General features: G+C 41.8%; 2 protein-coding genes across 2 annotated transcripts; both read left to right on the top strand.

Annotated features, from left to right (window-relative positions):
• Nucleotides 1–1,817: 1,817 nt before the first annotated feature.
• Nucleotides 1,818–15,466, top strand: LOC129457387 (trichohyalin-like). Its single transcript, XM_055231848.1, has 7 exons — nucleotides 1,818–1,891; nucleotides 5,359–5,492; nucleotides 6,022–6,469; nucleotides 6,973–7,215; nucleotides 9,205–9,404; nucleotides 11,490–12,651; nucleotides 12,732–15,466. Exons 2-7 carry the CDS (start codon nucleotides 5,365–5,367, stop codon nucleotides 14,253–14,255), a joined length of 3,705 nt encoding a protein of 1,234 aa, XP_055087823.1. The 5' UTR covers nucleotides 1,818–1,891; nucleotides 5,359–5,364; the 3' UTR covers nucleotides 14,256–15,466.
• Nucleotides 15,467–19,247: 3,781 nt separating this feature from the next.
• tdgf1 (teratocarcinoma-derived growth factor 1) lies at nucleotides 19,248–24,363 on the top strand. The gene is made up of 6 exons (XM_033989171.2): nucleotides 19,248–19,432; nucleotides 19,531–19,595; nucleotides 19,666–19,866; nucleotides 21,170–21,284; nucleotides 22,265–22,374; nucleotides 23,185–24,363. Exons 1-6 carry the CDS (start codon nucleotides 19,422–19,424, stop codon nucleotides 23,295–23,297), a joined length of 615 nt encoding a protein of 204 aa, XP_033845062.2. The 5' UTR covers nucleotides 19,248–19,421; the 3' UTR covers nucleotides 23,298–24,363.
• The last annotated feature ends 1,144 nt before the right edge of the window (nucleotides 24,364–25,507 follow it).

The following is a 25,507-nucleotide window of genomic DNA, read 5'->3' as shown; positions in this document are numbered from 1 at the left end:
CTCCAGGCATTCACTGATCCATGTGTGTGGCATTGAGTCATAGGCTTTCTTATAATCAATCCAGGCAGTGCACGGGTTGGTCTTATGGGTTCTGCAGTCACGGGCGACTGTTAGGTCTACCAGGAGCTGGTGTTTGGCTCCCTTGGTATCTTTGCCAATGCCCTTCTGCGCTGTGCTCATGTATTGATCCATGTGCCCACTTATCTTATCTTATTGATGATGCCTGACATGAGCTTCCATGTTGTGGAGAGACAGGTTCTTGGCCGATAGTTGGATGGGACAGTACCCTGTGAGGGATCGTTCTGGATCAGGATTGTACACCCTTCGGTTAGGTATTCAGGGTGAGTCCCATCCATTAGCAGCTGGTTCATTTGTGCTGTCAGGCGCACATGGAGAGCAGTCCATGAGCAGTCCATGCTTCTTTAGCCAGCAGGTGTGGATCATGTCAGGGCCTGGTGCGGTCCAGTTTTTCATGCCTGAGACTATTTCCTGGACATCTGCCACTGTGATGGTGACTGAATTTTGTTCAGGAAGGTTGCTTTGGTCTTTTCTCAGAGCCACCAGCCAGTGTGCATCGCTGTTATGTGAGGCCTCCTTCTCCGATATGTCTTTCCAGTACTGTTCAGTTTCCAGCCTTGGTGGGTCTGCTCTGGTGTTATTACCCTGCCACTGAGCGTACACTTTCGCCGGTTGTGTTGCAAACAGCCGGTTTATTCGTCTGGCTTCATTATCTCATGTGTACCTCTTTAGTAATGCCCATGTCTATAGATCTAAGAGTGCTAAGACCCGAAGACACAAGACTCAACATAAAGGCAGCTCTTTATTAGCTTTGTCAGTGCTTGTCACTACTGTCTCACAGCAAGAGGGGTATAAGTTGTGTTTCTGTCTGGAATTTGCATTTTCTTTCTGTGTCTGGCTGGTTTCTAAACAAACAGTGCACTGTTTATGAAGTGTGCGCATGTACAAAAATGTTACATTTGTGATTTATAAAAAGACACTTGGTGGAAATGAGCGGCCGATCCACAGACTTTGAGCTTTGAGCCTCAGGACTCTGAGAGATGAGACAGAAGGACATCTGAGCTCAGGGAGGTAGGTGGAAGTTAGTTTTTTGTTCTTACTTACACTTTTGGTTAGAGGTTTTATAATGGGCTTTCACATTCAGAGAGCACTTGGATGGCATTGCCAACATGCCTGGCAAATCCAGAATGATATCCCTCTGTATTTTTTATACAGAGGGATATCAGTCCCGTCCCTCTGTCGCATCTTGAGCCAGAGTCAAACATGACTGTCCAATCAGATTTGCTTATTTCAGTAACGCATGTGAAACAGAGGAGCTCATTGGTCACCTGTCATTTACAAACAAAATAACATTTCTCTCACCTCAGATTAACAGTTCAGTGCTTCGCTCATTGATTCTGCAGAAATTTACCATGTTTTCAGTCCCCTATGATATTTTTGTCTTTTCTTATTAATTAAAATTAAATATTTGTTTTGATATGGGCAAATCACGCTTGTCCCTGATTGGCTAATCTAATTAAATGCAGTTAAAGTACAGTTGATGAATGAAATAATTATTAATGAAAAAGGTCAAATGTTGCAGTGTTACACAATCTACATTGGAACTGGACTTTCAGACCTTAAAACAGTAAAGTAACACGTGCTGTGCAAAGTATAAAAACATACAAATAAACTTTACCAAAAGCAAAACCTCTGTAGTTAGTGGATGTGTGTTGAAGCTACACTATATTTAGGCCGTGTCACCATGTTGACATGGGGCGGTAAAAATAGCAGAGTAGAACCCGGCTCCCCTCAGAGTAGACACTTCTCCAGGCTAACGCTAACAGCACCTGTAAACTATAAAACTAGAGAGAGAGAGAGATACGACAACGAGGTAAGGACACATCCACACCCACTCACCCACTCACCCACTCACCCACTCACCCACTCACCCACTCACCCACTCACCCTCACACAGAGTGTATGACCAGCATGGAGTTGTAATCATGTCATTACTAACATACCCGAGAAACACATGTCTAAGCCTGGTTTTGTTTTGGAGATTACTACAGAGGCAAAGAGCTCTGAGCCATAAGCAAACAGGGCATCACTCATATTAATGTGCTACATCAGCACTGACGGGTCTTAAACCATGCTCATAACATGCTTTTAAACTGCTTTAAAATGGGTAGCTAATCTGATTGCCTAGTACTTTTTATATCTTATAAATAAGTACAAGGAATTCAGTCTTCAAGGAAGGAAGCTGTTCAGACTTTTACATGTGTGAAAAATATTAAGCTTGATGCAGCTTCAAATAACAATATATTCTATTTACAATTAATACAGTGGGATCACCATAAAGACGGCCTTCTTAAACAAAGAAACACTTTCAATTTCTTAAAATGTGATGATGAATGCATTTCAGATAAACCTTTATTTGTCCCACAGTGGGGAAAATATTTGCTGATTCAGTATTATTGAAACACTATAGAAAACCTGGAAAGGACAGTATAGGGATAATGTATATTTTTATTTATCTTTATTTATACAGGGGAACCCAATAAGAGCACTTGGGCTCCCTTTTTCATGGGCATACTGTTTAAATTACAATACAATCAGAAAAACCCCCCCAAAACAAACAGGAGCAGGTGTGTGTTTAAAAGTTTGTTTCCAGATTATTAAATTGTGATTGTGTCACTAATGCACTGAGTTTTGCTTTTCCTTGGAGTGTATTCCATTTTTGTGAAACAAAACAGCTAAAGACCTCTTTCCCATCTCAGTTCTGGTGTGGCTAGTCCTTGGCCTTACGCAGTCATGTGATCTGATATTAAATCTTCTGGTACCAATGATTTGTTAATCATCATGCACATGAGGTATTCTGGCTGTTTCTGAAGTAATTCCTTATAGATACATTTCATACACTGCTGTTCTCTTCAAATAGACAGTGATGGCCAGCACACTTTTTCCTGGAAAAAATACTCATAAGTTTCACATCCATCACCTGTAATAAAACAAAGGACAGAGTGAAAGAGTGGATCCAATGGTTTCAAAGCAGAGGCTGAAGTCTGCACATACACCACAGTCTGCATTTACCACATCCACATAATCCAGTATAGATAGGAAGGCTGCTTGTACTATTTCTTTTCTGTAATTTATTGGGATACAATATTTGTTTCTGTAATAAAATCCATATATATATATATATATATATATATATATATATATATATATATATATATATATATATATATATATATATATATATATATATATATATATATATATATATATATATATATATATATATATATATATATATATATATATATATATCGGTGAATGCATATGAAACTGGTGGGGTTAAGAACCACTGATCTACATATAAATGTATGTGTTTTTTTCTTAAATTGTAACCAATCAAATTAATAAAAATAGTAAAAATAGGGTTCCCAGAATCCTTTACTTAAAGTTAGAAAATCTGGCTGGGTTCAGTTTCAAAGATAATTTTGGAACCACTTACAGGTATCATTGTTAAATCCAATATGCTTCAGATACTTAAAGAGGACTCCATGTTCCTCTCCATTAAAAGCTTAACTCAAATCAATAAACAGAGCTACACAATTTAGTTTGTCATCAAGGGCTGTGAAAATGCCATTTAAAACTTAAAGGTTGCAGTAGCAGTACTATGCCCTTTTCTGAAACTTGATTAATAAGACTTCAAAATTGAGCATTTATTTAGATAAATTATAACTTGATTTGCAACTAACCTCCATGTGAGTGAAATGTCTTGAAGAAAAAATGTGTTATCTGCTGGAGGTTCAAATTCAACATAATCGAGATCAGAAAGATCACCATTATTATCCAAGACGTCACATGAAGAGATAAATGACTAAGCATCACATATTTCCTCTTTAGAATTTACAATAACTGAATCTAATAAAATATGTATGAATATTAGGTTCTGAGGTTGATCTTATTGTCCTCGAGAACTTTACCGGTTTATACTATAATCACTGTAATACAGGTCAGAGGCCTGCTCACTGAAATATTTATACGATTTTCTAACCTCAATCAAGTGGAAAAACACTATTTGCTTTATGAGTAAGTCAGTGTGTGCTTTTATTTAAATTTCTAGGGTCAGGTTATAATGGCAATTATATTTATTATTGCCACTGTTATGTTTATTATTTCCATATATCTTTATTTGCTATATTATTCATTACATTTATAGTATTTATTTCTGTCTTTTAGAAACCATGAACCGTGAACATGACTTCAGTAAAGAGTGGTAGAGTGTGAACTGGCGTCTGGTCACTTTGTTCTAGCCGAACAACTAGATTAGTCCTAAAGACAATCCTTCTCCGAGGTCACAAGTTTGGGTTTCTTTCCCAGGACCTCCTTTACAGTCACAGTATGTCAAGCTGACGAGTAACGCCATAGTGTAAAGGACGTTAGAACTCAAGCAGCAAAACAAACGTTAAATGTCCATTTAAAAAAAAACTTTTAAAAACTTCCAATAACTTACACACAACGGCCCAGTGGTTAAAAATAATAATCCAGATAAAAACAGAGTTAAGAACTGCAATGATCTTTGTTGGATTTTGAAAGTATCTTTAAAATCAGAATAAACAAAAGACGCTGACGCATGCACATTCTCTTTGTTTGCTTTGCCATGCTTTTTTTAGTTTAGTAGTTAATGACTTGAGGATCTGTAGTGATGTCGTCCTGGCTCTGATCTCTGGCTCGAGCTGCAGCTCAGTAATTTCCACATGCCAACCCTCTGCTCTGTAAGCCAAGACTCAGTTCAGTTTACTCTGCTTCACTTCCCTACGCTACACTTACAGAAACAATTAGTTACCTTAGTTTATTTACTCGACTTTGGATTGTGCATGTTCTCCCTGTGCCTGCGTAGGTGTTTTCTGGTTTTCCCAACCACTTGAAACATGTACAATAGGCTTCCCTCTGGAGCCAGGGGCGCCTGAGGTGGGACTATCCTGGTTAAATAAAGATAGTAGTGACATGAACTACAGCTACCCAAGTAGTAACCAACTGGACAACTACTACCATAATTCTGTGTGGGGTGAAATTTGAAATTACACCCCAGTGACTGATCAGGCACACATTGGTATTGTAGCATTGCCCTGCAACAAATTATTGGACGCTGTCCATATTTGGTTTAAATTCTCAGTAGGCCATGCACTACACCTGGCCTTAAACTAACTTACAACAGGATGTCTTTGAAATGTTTTTATTTGTTTAATATGAATATTGATATACTGTAGTTAGATACAACCCAAACCCTCCCTGATGTGTGTGTCTGTTCATGTGTGCGTGTGTGTGTGTGCGTGTGTGTGTGAGCAGGCAAGAATGAGTACAGATGGACGCCGCTTGTTTGGAAACATCAGCCTCAAAGACAAATGGGAGCAGAAGGCCCAGAGCATCGCCAACCAGAACAAGCAAGAGAAGGAGTGGCAGAAGAAGAGCTCTATGTCTGTGTGCGTACCCGACTGAACCAGACTGAACCAGACTGAACCAGACTGAACCAGACTGAACCAGACCAAACTAGAGCAAACAAGACTGAAACAGATTGAACCAGACCAAACTAGAGCAAACAAGACTGAACCAGACCAAACTAGAGCAAACAAGACTGAACCAGACCAAACTAGAGCAAACAAGACTGAACCAGACTGAACCAGACCAAACTAGAGCAAACAAGACTGAACCAGATCGAACCAGACTGGACCAGACCACAACAGACTGACACAGACCGAATCAGACTGAACTAGACCAAACCAGACTGACACAGACTAAACCACACTGACCCAGACTGAATCAGACAAAACCAGACAAAACCAGACCAAACCTAACTGCAGATTTAATGGGCCACTTTGTCCTTTATTGTCCCTGGTAAAACATTAACAGGACCAAACTCACAATGAATTTTGGATAGAGCCTTGCCCAAACCCCAATAGCTACAAAGTTTTGAATAAAATAGATTTGAACAGTGTATCTTTCCCTCCACAGACTTGTTTCCAAATGGTCATACCACCATACACTCATCAATGGGGACAAGGGCAAAAGTGGCCTGTCTGACTTCAAGAAGGCCACAAGCCACCTAGAGGATGATGAGGAAAATAAGAAACCAAAGATCCGCTTCAAAGTGGTGGCCCCTCCCCCTCCAAGACCTAAAACCCCACCCCCAGCCACTCCCCCTATCACTCGCCGCAGAGATTCACCCAAACTGAAACGGGTCAAGCGCAAAGTGGAGGTGGACGTCTTTAAGATCTGCTGGAAGGACTCCTGGATGAGCCTAAAGCCACCCAAGTACTTGTTCCTGAAGGCCATGGAGCTACGGGAGCGGCTGGGATTCACCCCCATTCAAGTGGGGAACCAGAGAAGGTACAAGGGACAATCACAGCTGAAGGACACCAGGGCAGCTCTCATCGACCTCTGGAGTCTCTCGTGGAAAAAGGTACCAGCATTTACCTGTGAATAACGTAGTACAAAGTGGTGGTCTATGAAAGGACTCTAATAAGAATCAAAAAGTATTTGGGAAAAGTACTACTAAAGTAAGAGTAACTTAAAGAGTAACTGTTGGGATGTGACATCTAATGTATAATTTAATGGTTAATTTAATAGTTAATGTAATTGGCAGGAGAAAACATTAAATGATGAACCAAAACTGGTATTTTTAAGGGACAGACAAAAAATGAGACACTAAATCATATCTGAAGGAGCGACGCAAGAAACATAATGTTCAAATCATTTCTTATTGTCAATATAAAGCTTTTGTCACTTGTGGACGTGCTCACAGTGGGAAGAGTAACTATAACTTTTATTCAAGTAAGAGTACTGTTACTACAATAAGAATATTACTCAAGGAGGAGTAAAAGTGTGCTGCTAGAAAAGTACTCTGAAAAGTACATTAAAAAAAAAAAAGTTACTCAGTAAATGTAACTAGTTTGTCTTGTCCAGATAAAGGGCCCACTTATTGGTGCGGACTTTGATGAAGAGGAGTATCAGTGGGAGCTCTTGTGTGCCCAAAGGCCTGCCAGAGCAGCAGCCATCGCTCCATATTCACTTCCTGTGTGGGCAGGAACTTGGAAGATCATGAACTTTCCGTTCCGGCAACAGAAACCCATGTGGGACCATCCTTGTTCAAGCTACGATCAGATGCCAACTGACCGGCTGGACCTCATCCTGAACATTGATGAAGAGGTGAGTTTTCTTTAGTGAATGCAGCAATACTCTTTTCTACTGGTTCTACTGAAATATGTTTATCTGTATCACCATGTTCTTTATGCTTTGCTTGGGTTTTGCATTTGACAAGTGTCCACACCACCAATGTATTGCTTCCATGTCATTCCAGTCCACGAGCTCTTTAAACTGTTAAAGGGCCCGTATTATGGTATTTTCTGATAAATAATGTTTTCTCACCAAAAACATAGCTGGAGTTGTGTTTTGTTTTATTCACATGTTTAACACACAAATCCAGCATGTTTAGCCTCAGTAACATGGCCTAACACTCACAAGAGTTAATTAAATCTGTTAATTAGAACCTCAATCAGTGGGAGTACCTCAAACTTAACAGCATAGGCCCTAGTATTTGGCACTGTGGTATGCTCATTTACTGCATACACTGGATGGTATACACTGCCTGGCCAAAAAAAAAAAAAATATATATATATATATATATTGATATAACTAAGCAAATAGGTACGAGTCTCCTCCAGTTGGTCAGGTCTAGGTTCAGCAACAGTCTGTGCTCAAAGAATGAGGTCAGCTGACACCTGAATATACTGAATGACCAGTTTATTCCATCAATGGAATTTTTCTTCCCTGATGGCACGGGCATATTCCAAGGTAACAATACCAGGATTCATTGGGCTCAAATAGTGACAGAGTGGTTCAGGAGCATGAGACGTCATTTTCACACATGGATTGTCCACCACAGAGTCCAGACCTTAACCCCACTGTGAATGTTTGGGATGTGCTGGAGAAGGCTTTGTGCAGCGTCAGACTCTAACATCATCAAGGCAATATCTTAGTGAAAAATTAATGCAACACTAGATGGAAATAAATCTTGTGACATTGCAGAAACTTACTGAAACAATGCCACAGCGAATGCGCATTGCAATCAAAGCTAAAGGCGGTCCAACTAAATATTACAGTGTGTGACCTTTTTTTGGTGGTGACTTTTCTTTTGTCCAGGCAGTGTAGTAGACACATGCTACTTCAATTTTCACCCTAGAGCCTAGACTCATGGTATTGTGGTTGTCTGTGCTTGGATGAGGGAGGGATACTAACCTCAGCACATAACCCCCAAATAACTATTGTTATAGTGACTGCATCACTGCAGACGCTGCATCAATCCGCCTGTCAATCTCACGCTCCATCCTTCCCTCACTCATGAACAAGACCCCGACATACTTGAACTCCTCCAGTTGAGACAAGGACTCTACACCCACCTGGTCGAGAACCATGACCTCGGATTTGGAGGAGCTGATTCTCATCCCAGCCGCTTCACATTCAGCTGCAGACCGCCCCAGTGCTGCAGGTCCTGGCTCGATGAAGCCATCAGGACAACATCATCTGCAAACCGCAGAGATTCAGTTTTATTTATTGATTATGGCTCTATCTTGACAACTGTAGTGGCCCAAAATCTGCTACATTATCTCCTATTTAAAATTCCACAAACAGATTATAGACTATATTGCATATAAGGTTAATAAAAATATTTATTTAGTTTATTTACCAGGTTTAGTGTACATTAAGTGTAGCAGTGCACCAGAATTAGCCTAAATGACAGTTTTTCCATCTGCTGTCCTTGGTCAGATGTTAAAAAGTCACCCTAAAACCAAAGGTAATATACAATAAACGACATTGTAAAATGCATTTTAGAAAACTGCACCTTAAACTGTGGCTGAAGGAAAACCAGGTCTGTGAGCACTTTTAGCTGCTTTTATTGTATTTTTGTAATGTCTATGTTGTATTTGTTGTCTGTGTACCTGCCTAGGGACAACAGATGGAAATGAGTATTTTTTGCTATAATCTGGCATATTTACACTGTGTTTACAGATGTTCATTAATATGCGCTGTCCCTATCAAATAAAATAAATAAATAAAACACTTAACAAAGCAAACATAGCATTACATCTGTATGATTCAGAGAGAATACACTGAGTGTAAAATGACTTGTATGTGCAGGATGAGCTGTTTGACTGGGACGGCTGGGAGGTGTCCTACAAACTGTGTCTGCCTGAAGAGCATCACCCCGGCAGCCTGAGGGACGTCACTCCTCCAGGCTGGAGGCAGTCTTGGACCCTGGCCCAAATGTGTGTGCCCACCCCAGAGCAGGAGCACTCCCAGTACTGGCTTTGCGGCGGGGGACGCACCTGCAACTACAGGTACAGGGCCACTGGCTTAACGTCAAATCAAAATAAAAATGGTAACACTATATAATAACTACTGTAATTAGCTTTAATAAAGCATGAACAAATAGTTAATTCGTAATGATCAAATAACCCTTCTCCTAACACTATCCCCTTAATGGAGTAGTTACTAAGTCTGAATCATTCTTGAGGTGGAACTGACCACTAAATCAATAAATAAAACAACCTATTTTGCTACTAAACTGTGTATACAGTGTTTTAATAGCATTATCTACTGTTCTTAGTCCTTGTGTTGGCAATGAAAATTAGGTCAATTTGCAGCTTTCTGGCCTCTAGTGGCCCCTGCAATTTCAAGGACTACGAGACATCATGCAGGATATCCCTGACCACAACCAGGTGATTACAAACAAACACCTGGCTGTGGGAGGAGTTTACACGTTAAGTTCCACTTTAACCTCCTGAGACCCGAGCTCTTGCATGACATGCTTTATTCATTTCTCTTTGTTATTTGGGCTGACTGGAACCTGATGAGTCTAAATACAAAGAATTATCTTTTTACATTATGTAGTTTCAAAGAAAAAAAATATGTAAATCAAATGTCCACATATGTGAACATTTTAATAATTTTGATAAAACATTTGAATAATGATTTACAAAAACTATTTATTAAGACCCTGAACACAGCAACATGTGTCCTGAATGTAAAAACAAAATGTGGAACAATGTGTCTCATGTGAAGAGCTGCAGACAGGAGCAGGAAGAAAAATAAAAAAAAATAAAATAAAATATTCTAAACATTCTAGACTGTTAAAAATGAATATATATAATATATTTACATTGTTGCTGTTCTTGTTGCTGTTATTGCTCTTCTAAAAGTTTGCATTGTGGCCTAAACAACCCAAATTGTGTTGTCCACATATGAGGACATCAGGATACAGGTGACCCATAACTCCAAGAGCTTTTAAGCATGTTAAAGTTGTTTCCCGTCTCATTTACCCTTGGAAGTTGTATTTAGAGTTATTCATGCATGTTTGAGTAATCTTTACCTTCCTGTATTCAAAATGTCATTGCTCAGTTCTATCCTCAGTTTCACTGCTCTGTACTTCCTGCTCAAGTTTCAAATAAATGAGCACTGGTGTGATTGGTCTAACAGTCATCACAAACATCTGACTGTAGTCAGAGTAGTCAGTCGTGATGTCACCAACTAGGCCACTGGAGACAGCCTAAACTTAGATTTAGGCAGTTTTGACCAAAAGTTTTACCTAATAAGTTGGCAAAAAATGTCTAGGAACAATAGATGATGGTAGTGAACAAAGTGTATTTAGTGTTTAGTTCCACTTCAGGTAATTTTAGTTAAATATTGTGATTTAAAATGTCCAGATTTTAACATAATGATCCACTGGTGTCTTGGATTATAAATATACAGCAGACACTGGCACGATAGTAATAATAATAAACTATTACTTCATTATGAAGTTGTTTCATTCTTTATCTTGTGGTATTTACACACATGTTAACATGTTGTCTGTTATTATCCACCATTAACTACCTCCACTGTTCACGGGTTTCATCTTCCTCTTATATGGAAACAGTCCTAACTTTTCCTCATTCTGAAACCCATGTATAGAGGCTGGAGGCTAGAATGTCGGGTCAGTAGGGAGGGTCATTAATCATTAAAAGTGATGATGTTTAATAAACATGGTTATTTATTAAAAGATAGGAAACAGGTTAGGGAAAACATAAAGGTTAGAGTTTGGTTAAGTTTAGGCTTTGGTTAAGGTCGGAGTTTAGGTTGGGGTTTAGCCAAGGTTATGGTTTGAGTTAAAGTTAAGGTTTCGGTCGGGGTTTGGTTAAGGTTAGGGTTTAAGTTGGGGTGAGGAAAATGGTAAAGGTTAGAGTTAGGAAAATGTTTTGGGGTAGTTAACATTTTAGCAGTAAGTTTAACAAATGTGTCACCTACAGCTTTATCTAAACTTACACCATAAAATAAAAAATGAATCAATCAAAAATATCACGTTTTAGGTCTGTTCATAGCTACACAAGCAAACCTGTTACTGTGACAACCACAACTACGTGATAACTTGTGGCCGTGTGTTGTAGGTGGGGCCAGTGCACTGTACAGTCACAGCTCAAACACTGTGAGGAGCAGATGAAGAAACATCTGCAGACTTCACTTCTGCTCACATCAGCTCTCAACCAGGAAGTACAGGCCAAAAACACCCATTCACACGCCAGCGAGCAACCAGACTGGATGGACTCATGGAGGACTGTCAAAGGACAAGTCATACTGGAAGATGATGAAGAGGAGGAAGAGGAGGAGGAGGGGGTTGAAGAGTACGAGGAAGAGTACGAGGAAGAAGAGGAGGAAGAAGAGGAGGAGGAAGAAGAGGAGGAGCGGGTTGAAGAGAATGAGGAAGAGGAGGAAGAGGAAGAAGAGGAAGAGGGGGTTGAAGAGTATGAGGAAGAGGAGGAAGAAGAGGAGGAGGGGGTTGAAGAGAATGAGGAAGAGGAAGAGAGTGAAAAAGAAAACCATCATGATTTTGGGAAGAAGAAATCACGATATCACTACACAGAAAATACAGAAGTTAAGAGTGAAAAATTATTCACAAACAGTAAAGACATTCAGGAAACAACTATTTGCCAATCAGAGGAGGAGGGAGAGGAAGAGGAGGGAGAGGAAGAGGAGGGAGAGGAAGAGGATGGGAAGGAGGAAGAGGATGGGAACGAGGAAGAGGAGGAGGAGGAGGAAGAGGAGGAGGAGAGGAAAGTCATGGAGGAGCAGAAGGAGGTAAAAAAAGGAGAAGACAGGAAGCATACAATGGAAGGGAAAGAAGAGACTAAGGAAACAGATGATGAGGATGCGGAAGAGGATGAGGAAGAGGATGAGGATGAGGAAGAAGTGGAGAGGAATGAGCTGGAGGCGAAGAAGGAGGAGAAGGATGAAGAAGATGAAGAAGAGAAGCAGATTAAGGTAGAAGAGGAGATGAATGACGAGGAAGAGGAGGGGGAGAAAAAGACAAATGCAGAAGGGAGGAAGCAAATGGAGGAAGAGGATGAGCAGGAGGAGATGGATGAAGATGATGAGGAAGAGGAGACGAATGACAAAAAAGTAGAAGAGAGAAAGGAGGAAGAACAGGAGAGAAAGAAGACACTAGAGGATGAGGACAGGAAGGGGAGAGATGAAGATGAAGAGCAGGTTGAGGTGGAAGAGGAGATGGATGAAAAGGAGGAGAGGAAAGAAGAAGAGGGAGAAAAAAAGGAGGTGAGTTTCACATAAGTGATGGGCCAAAAGACTCTGTCCTGCTCTGTTTCTTAGATCTGACACTTCTCTTAATCTTACAGAATTCACATACAGAGGGAACTACAGAAGAATCAACGGAACATGAAGAGGTCAAGGAGGACGAAGAGGACGAAGAGGAAGAGGAGGAAGAGGAGGATGAGTTTGTAGATGCAGATGAAGGGGAGGAGGAATCTGAAGAAGAGAAAGAATCATTTGTTGATGTGGAGGAGGTGTGCATCCCTAAAAGAGTGGACCAAAAAGAGGCAAATAAAGAGGAGGAAGGAGGAGCAGAAAGACAAGTCGAAAGAGACATAAGAAAACCTGAGGAAGAGCAGGAGAACAAGGGCGATGAAGAGGAGGAGGAAGAGGTGAATGCAGATGAGGAAGAAGGGGAGGGGGAGGAGAGTGGTGGAGAGGACAAGGAGGACATGGAAGAGGAAAAAGGAGGAAGAGAGGGAGGAAGAACAAAGGAAGAGAAAATGGATGAGCAGAATGAGGAGAATAAAGAGGAGGAAGGGAAGGACGATGAAAATGAAGAGGAGGAGGAGGAAATAGAAAGAAAGGTCAGCATAGATGGAGAGGAAATCGAGGCGGAAGAAGAGGAGGGAGATGATGAAGGGGAAAACGAAGAACCAACAAAGAAAAGATCTAATCAGCTGATGAAGGAATCAGACTTAGGAGACAGCGAGGAAGAGGAAGAAGAGGAAAGACACAAAGTAGATGAAGAGGAGGAAGAGAAGCAAGAGGGGGACCACAATGAAGAGGGGATAGTGAAAGAGGATGAGGAGGTAGTAAAAGAGGGTGAAGGGAAAATAGACAAGGGAGAGGGGAATGAGAAAGATGGGAAGGAGGAGGAAGAGGATGAACAGAAAGATGAAGAGGATGAAGAGGAGGGAGATGAAAAGAAGGGAGAGGAGGAAGTGAAAGATGAGAATGAGGAAGAAGAGGGAGATGAAGAGGAGGGGGAAGTAGAAGCAGAGGAAGGAGGAGAAAAGGAGCAGGAGAGGGGTGCTGGATACCAGAGACTACAAAAAGAAACTACAAATAATGTTCCAAAATTACACCAGGAAGTAACATCAGAACAGAGAAGCTCCGCCTCTCAAAAACTGAAAGTAAGAAAGCCTAAGCCCCACCCTCCAGCTCCATGTAAGAGAAGACTTGTGCCCAGACCTCCCCGAGTGGCAGAGATTAGGCAGAAGAGGGATGCAATGCTGTCCGTTCCCCCTCAGCTGCAGTTCCACATGCTCTGCTCCTCCTTCTCAGACTGGAGGCACTCGTCCTGGGCAGTGGCAGTGGCCCACCGTAGCAGTGCCAGTGAGGAGCCCAGAGGAGAGGGACTCAAGGAGGGGGAGGAGCACATGGTCTGGAGCGAGTCCTGGAGGCTCTGTTCCTTTAAGAAGCCCAGCCAGGACCATGTGGTGTGCTTCTCCTCAGAACACCACACCACCAAAGGTATCCAGGACTACAGCCCTGTGGTCAGAGAGGGTTGGGGGGACAGCTGGAGGAGCAATTGCACAGGACAGGCCCAGGAAGTGGAGGATCCAGAGCAGACAAATGAGGAAGAGGAGGAGGAAGACTACAGTTGAGGACACAGACTAGTGATTATATAGTCCAGGGCTAATGCTCCCTAAAGTTATGCTCCACAGACCAGGATGAGGCTTATGCATTGACTCAAATGTGAAAAGGAGATCTCTGACATTTGCGTCTGTATGAAACAGTGTCCTATAGACCCCATAGAACTCTGAGCTCAAAACGTTTAGAACAAAATGTGTTGTCTTTACATTTTGCCTGTACAGTTCTAAAAGTATTTGGAGCAAAACAGGACTCTTCACCACAATAAACTAGATTTTGATGATTTGGAATATTTCGCTATAAATTGAAATGAGTCTCTTACAGTGCAGCCTCAATGAGGTATGTGCTTTGAACTGAGTGGGTAACTGACCTCACAGTGGAAGGGTCAGACTTACAAAATAACTGTACTGTGATGAAACAGGTCCATCCTTAAGTGCGCTGTCCCCAAGGAGGGCTGTGAAGATGCACTACCTGTTTCCATATCTGCCTCGCTCAGCACTCCAAAGCCATTCATTAACAAACGCATATTAAACTATGTTGTCCATAGCCTTTAAAGAATGTTCTGCTGGGACTAAGGGTGTACACTTAGAAGCGCTAGTTTTGCCCATCTAAATCATCCTAAATTCGTTCATTTACTTACTCTCATGCTGCCGCCCCTCCCTCCTCCTTCTGCGTTTTGCCAAATCCGGACACATCCTCACCGGTAGTTTAAATAACTGTGGTCATCTGAGCCACAGATAATTTGCATGGACAATTATTCATATTTTCTGCTGATTTTAAGTGTTCTACGTAACTTTGTGATTTTGTTTTAAAGCTATTGTCTCTAGGCAACTTTTGGCACATGAAGTATTAGCAATTTAATAGTAGAAATGGTGTAAATACTCTTTTCAGTGGGTGTTATGTAATGTGGGAGGGCCAAACAAGGGTATATAGGTGCACTCTGCAGCTCTGCAATCTGTATTATCCAGGTTACAGTGGAGGCAACTCGTGCTAAGAGGATAGAGGGGGGCTTAAAGGGGAAGTCAACTCTGAAACTGTTGCTTTTTTTTCTTGCCTCTAAATTTTACTTTTAAAATGACTTTCATTGTAAATAATATTGAAGCACATTTGGCACTTTTTTGCACTGTTGGAGAGCACAATAAACCAACCAGAAACACATATCCTGACTGAGTCTGAATTTCTTGGAAGAATCCCACCACATGCCATCACAGCCAAAGAGGCAGTCTGACAAGACAACTGACCTCACAGGGGAAGGGTCAGACTGACAGGGTAACTGGCCTCACAGGGGAAGGGTCAGACTGACAGGGTAACTGACCTCACAGGGGAAGGGTCAGACTGACAGGGTAACTGGTCTCACAGGGGAAGGGTCAGACTGACAGGGTAACTGACCTCACAGGGGAAGGGTCAGACTGACAGGGTAACTGGTCTCACAGGGGAAGGGTCAGACTGACAGGGTAACTGGTCTCACAGGGGAAGGGTCAGACTGACAGGGTAACTGGCCTCACAGGGGAAGGGTCAGACTGACAGGGTAACTGGCCTCACAGGGGAAGGGTCAGACTGACAGGGTAACTAATTCTTTTCCACTTTTCCTAAGCCCCCACACTCACCTGCACTGGCTCACCCTATGGGCTTGTTTCAGGGTGATGTGCACACAGCAGGAGACTGCAGGGTGAATGGTGTTAACGACTCCTCTACTCTTTTCATGGTGAGGTTTGAGCGGGGCATTCCACCTCCTCTGATGTCATTATCTCTGCTTTGTGTAAATTCAGTCACAGAGCTTAGGCTTAGGCTGTTCTGTGGCTAACCCAAAAGTTTAAAATATTTTAACAATAAATGTATATAAACAAGATATAAACTGCCACAAACTAAATATGTACATGCACTGTACTATCGTATATGGCACGTGTGTCAAACTCAAGGCCCGCGGGGCAAATAGGGCCCTCCACATCATTTTATGTGGCCCTCGACAGGGTAAAAGGTATAATGGTCTTAAAATGCCATTTTATCAGGAGATACATAGTTACACAGCCATATTTTTACATCTAGGCAAATGCACGTGTAATATTTGTAACTTTAATAAGTAATAAATACAGAAAGAGTTAATTAAAACATTCAAAAAGTAGTTAGATTTATTTTCATATGGCCCTTTGAGAGCAGCCATTTTGCTGAAAATGTGTTTGACACCCCTGGTACATGGCCATATCTGTAACCATATGTGTTAAGACGTTGAGGCCTGTGCCGCCGCTGCACTTTCACAATACACTGAACTTTGCAGTGCGTTCTCGTGTGCCACAACCACAGGAACCATCTTCAATTCCCCCTGCCCAATGTGTGGCTATGACTCAAACTACTCCACAGCCTGTGGCCCCATCATCTTCTAGTCCCAGGGTCCTGGAACCCTGTTCGGCTCTATCAGGTGCGGGCTCTCAACCTTTGCCTGTCACAAATGTCATTTCAAGTGAGTGTTTTCTGTTAGTTTGGTTGTGTAGTTGGCACACGGGCAACACGAGCCATCTTGCGTCTCATCATTTCAAACTCCAGAAAGTGGGATTGTGTGCTCACCTTACACAGTCAGCAGTATGTGTGCCTCCTTCATGGGGTTAAGTTCTATTGTGCTGTAGGACTAATGTTAACTCCCCATTCATCTTTGTAAGTGTCATTAGTTTAGTCTTTCCCTTCCTTTGTTTTGCCTTGCCTCTGCTGTTTTCTCTTGTTTTGTTCTGCTGTTTTGCTTTCCTTTGTTTTCTTTTGCCTTTCCGTTGCTTTGCGCTGTTTTGATATGTTTTGTGTTGTTCCACATTTTTGTTTTGTTTAATTTGGTCCACGGTGAGATTGCCTCCTTTTAGTTCTGTTCTGGGCAGAGCTCGGACTGGTCACACCTGAGCTCTGTGCGTCGAGCTGGATTTTGCCCTGTACATGGTCTGACAGGAAGCTTGGTAAGCTTGGGCTTGGTAAACTTTTAATAAACTGAATGAGTGTGTATGGGTGGACTCAGATTTGATCTAATGTAGCTATTAATGAAATTAAAAGACTGTTTTCTTTATTATGTAAAGTAAACATGATGTAGATTAAGTGGAACCTGGCCTTTTTATTCTGATAATCTTACCTGTGCGCCTTATACTTGGGCTCTATTTCCCAAACTAGATTTGGGGTGATGTTGCAATTATGCATTTATATTTTTTATTACTATCCCAAATTGTTAACCCCTCGATTGCCACACATAGTAACAAGCCAGTAAAAATCAAACTGGCTGATTTGAGTGTATTTATTCAGAGGATAAGGTTCTACGCTTTTAAGTGGGGCATGGTTTGTCGATATATGGAGAATGAGAAACTTGTATGTGTCCTCAATCTGCAGGTTAAAACACTGGCAACCCAGGTTCAGTTGCGTTGCCAGCAGAGGTGACATACATCCTTTAAGGAGGGAATATTACACTTCTGCAGGTTATTTATTGTTAACATATTTCATCATGTTACCTTAATGTTTTGCTATATTTGCCAAAAACATTAACATTTTTAAAACTTTACTTTTCATTTTTCACGCTTCGAGTCTCTCCTCATTTTGCTCTGTGCTCTAAGTTACTCCTCCTTCAGAGCACTATCACAACACAATCAGCGTGCATCCCCCTATTGAAATTAGGTTTGTGAAGTTGTGGTGTATTGTTTTGTATCATACTTTTGTATATTTACTAAAATGGCCGTGTGCAAACATGGATGACATAGCCTGAGATAGGCTGCTGATAGATTACTGAAACATGCATGGATGACATCTAAAATGTCTTCAAGCATGTTTGTGATGAGGAAACAATGTTATAACATGGTAGAAAGCTAAATTTAGCATATTACCCTCTCTTTAAACACATCCTCACCTATTTTTAGTGTGGTTCCCAGAAGAGCTGATAGAACCAAAATGCCTCACCTGACAACTTTTACTCACCCTGTCAAATTTAATTTTTGATTCAACAACTCTTTCTTTACCAGTTTTATTTCCCTGCATTCTGTTGTTTGTTCCTGTGTGGGAACTATAGAGCTTCACTTTTCAGTCACAGAACTCAAACCAGACCATAACACATTCTGAAGTGGCATATATTACTATACATTAAAAACATATCACGGTAAACGATAATATTGAAACTACCGCTGATCCAATCCAATTTCATTTATAGAGCACTTTAAAAACAACAGGGTCAACCAAACTGCTTAACACACAAATTAACACTAACAGAGTGTAAAACAATAACACATCTAAAAAAAAAAATAAAAATCAACATCTCAAACTGTGTTAAAAGCCAAAGGGAAAAGGTGCGACCTAAAATCTGAGAGTGATCCGAAAATAAAATAAAATGTCTACTAATTTGCAGCCCTGTAGAAAATGTCTTGTGCTGTTGTTGAGCCTAAAGTGAGAGTGAGCCCCTGAGGACGTGAGCTGCTTTTGGGCCTGTGGATGCAGCCGTGGGACAAAAACCTCCCGTGAGTCCCTGCATGTAGCGTCCTAAATTCAAGGGAGTCCTGTTGGTGAGAGGACATGAGACATTTCCTCAGAGCAGAGCAGGGGCGTCAACACGTTTTCACCAAGGACCACATCAGCAAAATGGTTGACCTCAAAGGGCCAGTTGTAAAATAAATAAAATTTTGAACTTGTTCATTAACTTTTTCTGTACTTATTAGTTTTTCAAGTTTCAAATATTGCATATCCATTTGCCTAGATGTAAAAAATATGTCTGTGGAACTGCACATCTCTTGATAAAATGACCTTTTAAGACCATCAAACCTTTTAATTTATCCTGTTGAGGGCCACATAAAATGATGTGGAGGGCCACATTTGACCCAGGGGCCTTGAATTTGACACATGTGGAGCAGAATGAGGCATTACCACATGAACAAGGGGCGCAAAGACGCAAGTTTTGTTTGTTTATTTGACGCGAACTGAAACAGCTTGAGGGCCGAGCTCGGGGCGGGTCTTTGGGGGCACGAGGTTCCATCCACTACCCCCCCCTACCTGAAACCGGGGCAGTCGCGTTCCCTCTACGTCAGTGCGCCAGGACAGCCGTGGAGAGCAGCGCGTTCTTCCCGCTGCACAGATACTCTGGATTTTCTTTTTTCGACTTTACAGTGGATTTTTGTTTGTCTTTCGTTGGTATTTTGATATTTTTCTAGATAGAGCTGGAGTCGTGGATCGACATGCCTCTCAGGTGAGTCCAGGTGTGCACGCTGTACGCGGTGTGTCCGGTTGTGTCAGGTTGTGTCAGGTTGTGTCAGGTTGTGTCAGGTCGGTTTCTGTTCTGGGCAGGTGGTGTGTGGCTGCCGCGCTGCTGCTCGCCTCCTCTGCGGCTCCTCCGGCTCCTCCGGCTCCAGGTTTGTGCCATACCTCTCACATCAGTACTTTTTGTATTTGTGATGGACTCCTCTCACCCTGGTTGTGCAGATTGTGATGGAGATTCGTGTACGTCCTCAGCGGCTCCTCGGGGCTCCGGCTCCCAGTCCGGGCCCCGTGATTTGTTAGTGGGTTCGTCCGTATCTCAGCAGCAGTTTCTGAGTCGTCTGTCCGAGGTGGGCTCCAGCAGCTCTGGGGACAGCAGGCACCGCGACGCCGGCGCAGTGCTGCCTTTCATCGGACTCACTTCCAGTAAGAAGTTTGTTCAGTTTCCAAACAGAACACGTTTTGATCCTAAGCGGGGCAGGTTTTAACCAGGACTAGATCAGATTTAACCCAAGCATAACCCAGACTGCCCATCAGAATAATCAAAACTACTACACCAACTCTTGAGGCCACAAACTTGAATTTGGTCTAATATATTTTTGTAGTCAAGTAAGGGTAAAGCCATTTTACAATAATATACTGGAGAAGCAGCAGTGGCTGGTCCAGGTATGACCCACGTTAAGGGTAAAGTATGAGGAAGTTGGTACTCAAGTAAGAGTAACTCCCTGGTCATAATTCTGATTTATAATTTCTAGTTATTGATATTTGAAGACGAACCAAGTAAGAGTACTCCAAAATGTACTACCCACGTGAGAGTAAAAGAAAGTGCTTTAGAAGTGCTTACAAATGTTACTTAAGCATTTAACTGAGAACTACCCACTTGTGCTCAATGTAAACACTTTCTGATATTACACAGAGGGCAGTGGGGGGCTACACCAGGACTGGATCTTTACTGTAATCACAGATGGGAGGGGGCGGCGGGGGCTTCTCTGACAGACCTCTGATAAATACGTCAGGCCCCTGTAAAGATAAACAGCCCTCACTCTGGGCCCCATTAGAGCCACACTGTGGGGCCAAAGCTGTGAGAGCACGCAGTATGAGCATAATGCAGTGCTGCCCATCTCCAACTGTACGGTGCATGTGGCATTTAGATGATCTACAGGGGGCACAGGGGCATGGGAAATGACACGCAAGGTAATTCCATAAACAAGCAACAATAATGTTACCATGCACCAGGACTACACACAAATGTACAATAGTTATGACTAGACTAATAAAAAAAACTATAACCACTTTTTGTTAAATCAAGGTTTAAACTGTCACAAAAATGTAAATTGCCTTTGCATTTTGGATGTAATTTTCCGTGTTGATGACATAGGTAGAGGGATTACATTTTTTTCCACAAATTGTCACTTAATTGCTGTGAAACTGTGATAAATATTTCACGCAGGTACTATCCCACCAGTCTAAATAATAATTAGTAAAACATGCACTTTGAACCACAAATGAATCACATAGTTTTATACTTCTAGGTTTGTGTTGCGTTCAGGTGTAACGGTTTTCCCTGTGTTGCGTTCAGGTGTAACGGTTTTCCCTGTGTTGTGTTCAGGTTTAACGGTTTTCCCTGTGTTGTGTTCAGGTTTAACGGTTTTCCCTGTGTTGCGTTCAGGTGTCACGGTTTTCCCTGTGTTGCGTTCAGGTGTAACGGTTTTCTCTGTGTTGTGTTCAGGTTTGGAGCAGAGCCGCAGCTGTTGTCAGAATGGAGGCACATGTATCCTGGGCAGCTTCTGTGCCTGTCCTGAGTTCTTCACTGGGAGGACGTGTGAATATGACCAGCGCCTAAGGTGCGTCCAGCCACCGCACAAGTCTGCAGTCTTAAACAGCTATTTTGGAATGATACAAATTTAGAATGTATTATTATTATTGTTATCATTTGGTCTTTTATATAATCAGGTAAAATGTTTGAGAACTAATTTTCATTTACGAACATGATCAGGCCTGAAATTCTGATCTTAATAGCAGTCAGAGGTTAATCGTAGTAGTCACTAGTTAGCATGTCACCTGCATGATTCCATGGAAAGACAAAGTTAAAAAAGATTATGATGTGGAAGATTATAGTCAAAGTAATAACATTTTCATGTAGACAAGCAGGAGGCCCTCCTCCAGGCCAAGCAAGAGTCAGGTTTGTGGAGATGCAGTGCCACAAACACCACCAAAATTAAAACATGTTTTATTTTAGTTTTTTTGGCTACGAAGTTGCATACTGTGGTTTTAGGATGTTTAATAATAATTTTTCACATTTCAAGCTTAATTAACCAGAAATGTGATGGAACTAGTGAAATATTTGATTTGTCACAGCAATTAATGTCTCCTAGTCGAAACTCGTCTTTTGAAAGTTTCAGTTAAGCTGAGATCAGGGCTTTCAGAGTGCAGCAGTGGGTGTGTCTGGTGTTAAACAGGGCCATCTGTGAGACAGAGCCATGCTAATCTCCTTTTATTTAGATGTATAGCAAACTAGCATGTCACTCTGCCACCTGGGGAGAGTCAACCCACAATTTGTTTGGGTTTTGTACCTTTAAAACCTGTATCTTACAGTCAGAAAATCTATTGTTATCCCAGTGATAGTCAGAGGTGGGCAGTACTCAATTATTTACAGCATCATTTTCAGTCCTACTCCAGTAATATTTTATTTAAGTAACAGTAGTCTTTATACCATTGTTTGAAAGATTACACTGGATTTATTTCAGCTCGTTTGGGAGCAATGCACTAGTTTAATTACAGACTATACTGACTATTTAATTAATGACTGATTGTGCTGTTGCAGGAGCTGTGGGCCGGTGCTGCACGGGGAGTGGGTGCAGAAGGGATGCTCGTACTGTCGCTGTGGCTATGGCGTGCTCCACTGCTTCCCTCATGTCTTCCATAAGGACTGTGGTAAGACCCCTGTGCCTCTCATACACACTCACTATGTTTACAGGCACAGAGAACTCCCAGTGCTCTAAACCACCAAATTCCAATCGTCTTTGCCCCAAAATCTGTCAGACCACTCTTCTCCCAGTCTTGTCCCACGCAGCAGGTATCCAAGTACTGTCTTCTTCAGAAGTGTCTTTGGGATCTTTGAGATTGAATTCACGATACCTCAGTTGTAGTTCTCGGGTTTACATGCTTTTTGATCATTTGGTTTAAATTGGACTAGGCCGGTTATCTGGTTTTCCTGGCATTTAAAAATGTAGCAATTCCTCTTGGGCTCGACGCAGAGCACACTCCCGTGGTTTGGGGTCTGGTATCTGTGGATGATTAGTCAGACCAGTCTAGTGTCAGTCTACATACAGATCAGAAAGCCAATTATCAAAATGCATGTAATCCCGTAACATCTGGAAATGCTGCTACATACTCGGATACCCGCTGCATGTAACCACACAGTCAGATTTACACTAGGTGCAGACTAGGAGAGTCGTTCAGCTGCAATGGATATGAAACAGCCAGGAAAATATTAGACATTTGTTTTAGATCAGCAGCGATGACAAAGTACGTCTGCCAGGTTCATTCTTGTGGTGTGCTATGTTGAAAGTAAAAATTTCTGGAGCTTTAATGTGTTTATTTGTGTGGTAAGTAAATAACTTGTCACTATGAATTCCGAGTGCTATAAAGTGCATTACTTTCAAGAAAGTGCAATGGATATTTTCATGTTTTAGTTAGAGTAAAAGTGATTGTAGAAGTCTCATTGTGTGTGTTATGTTACAGAAGATTCAGACGAGGTGCGATGGGTCAGATCTTCAGCTGTGACCTGCAGGCAGCAGTGGGCACTGCTCTCTTTGTTCCCTCTCCTCCCTTTGTTTCTGTGGAGGACGCTTTAACTCCCTTATCCCTCACAGCAGCACCCATGGGCCCTGAGAGGAGAGATGAGCCTGCTCCCTCTGCTGCGGAGGACACCTTAACCCCACCCCCAGCTTACTGCTGCAGTTGCTTGTACCCCACCCACATCACGACCCATGAACTGTGAATGTCCCACTACATACACACACTCTTACTGCATCCATGAGGTACACATGAGAGGAGAGAACTTTGTGGACATTTTGACCCACTGTGTGGCCTCCTCACAGCAACTATGGACTCTGCCAGAGAGAGATATGAGACTACTCACTGTGCTGCGGTGGACACTTTGACCCCACTGAGTCACATCAGCTCCCATGAGCGCTATGTGAGAGAGAACGGCATGTGATTCCTGGGGATACTTTGATCCCCCACCCCTATTCCCTTCCCCCCACACACTTACAACTGTTCATGTGAAGTACCCATGAGAGGAGAGAACCACCTACTCCCTCTGATGCCAGTGCTGCCTGTGGGGGTATTTTGGACCCCCCTCCCCCCACATCTACATGGCTCCCATGAACTCTAATTGAGAGACAGAGAAGGATATGCTTTTGCTGGGGACACTTTGACCCCAGCCTTACTTACAGCAACACCAATGAACTCTACATGTGAGGAGGGAACAGTGTTCTTCCTCTGATGCCAATACTGTTCCTTTACTGTGAACCCAAATCCTCCTGCTGCAAATGCATTTCACCCTACCATCCACAATACATTAGGAAAGATGAGGCCTCTGCTGCTAATTCTCTACCACCCAATGTCCCCCATGTGCTCAACATGAGTGGAGACATCACTGTTTTTAGAAGATTAGTGTCAGGCTGTTAGAGTAGACATTACTAAACAAAGTACTTCCTATTGGACATGTGTGAGGGCTTCTGGGTAATGTAGTGAGCAGTTAACTATGAACTATGAACCATGTGGTGATGTTCCCTTTTTTCAGTGAAGCACAACTGTTTTTTTATTGTGTGTTTGCTGTTTGCACCAATTGTCAGTGTGATGTTTTTTATTGTCAAATGAATGTTTCGTTATCATTAAAACCTTGTAATTACTCAGATTTTTTTTTTCATTTACATCTTTATTAGAAAAAGTTGGCATCATTACAATATGTGACGTCATTTAAATCAGCCCTTTTTATTGGATCTTTTGCTTTTTTTCACAAAAACTAGTAAAGCAAGTAGTTTCTGAACTGGGAGCTCACGCACCAGGCATTTCACCCATCGAACTGTGAAAGTAGGGCATCCATACAATGTATAACACACGGACATTATCATGAGTCAAACTGCATTTGCACAAAAGGGAGACTTCTCCCAAGACTTGTAGGAGTCTCCCTGTCGGTTCTTAGTTGCTTGTTGTTTCAAACGCAATTGTGGGGACCAGACTGATATCAATCTGTATAAAACATACAGAAAGCTTCTGATCTGGAGGACAGCTCAGAATTCTGTGGTGGAATTTGCAGTTTAACTGTCAGATTACAGATTTTAGTAATCATAACCATAGTTTATGGTTAATATCTCTGTAATGACTGGGGCTATCAAGATGAAAAAAAACTAGCACAAAGTTCCATGTCTTCTCTGTCAGTATAAATAAACAAAAGTGAAATGATTTTTTCACTATAGCTTCAGAAAGTGGTGCCATTATTCAACTGTAAAAACATAATTTTTGTCAGTTGAAAGAACTTTAAGTCATAAAATTAATATGATAAATGATTTGTGAGTAATATGTGAAATAATGACAAGGCTCAACATTTGTGGCTCATAAGTTTGGAGATTTCATTCAAAAACAGTGAATCTCCCACATGCTTCATCATTCAAAAACCCATGTAGACTATAGGCCAACAAGAATTTTATTTTATTTATTAGTTTATTTGAAAGGGACAATGTGCAATAAACATTAAAGATGCCCTGCACCAGATTATAGCCAAAGCTCGTTTCCATCTGTAGTCCCTGAGCATTAATACATGAATACATTTCAGAACATGTCTGCAGATCTCTAAACCACAGGGTTAGTAGGCCCAAGAAGATGTGAGTTCTAGTGGACTTTGAGAAGTATTGGGTTGTTGCTGTAGGTCAGGCAATCACAGATGTGGAATGTGTGGGTGAGATGGTAATGGATATAGGAAGCGCACTATCTGCTAACCCTTATCTGAGGCCGTGTCACCCCCATCCACCCCCTACGCACGGTGCTCACAGCTTCTCCA

The sequence above is a fragment of the Periophthalmus magnuspinnatus genome, chromosome 23, assembly GCF_009829125.3.
Source record: "Periophthalmus magnuspinnatus isolate fPerMag1 chromosome 23, fPerMag1.2.pri, whole genome shotgun sequence".
NCBI lineage: Eukaryota > Metazoa > Chordata > Actinopteri > Gobiiformes > Gobiidae > Periophthalmus > Periophthalmus magnuspinnatus.
The sequence above is the reverse complement of the archived record's forward strand: the minus strand, read 5'-3'. Positions and strand labels throughout refer to the sequence as shown.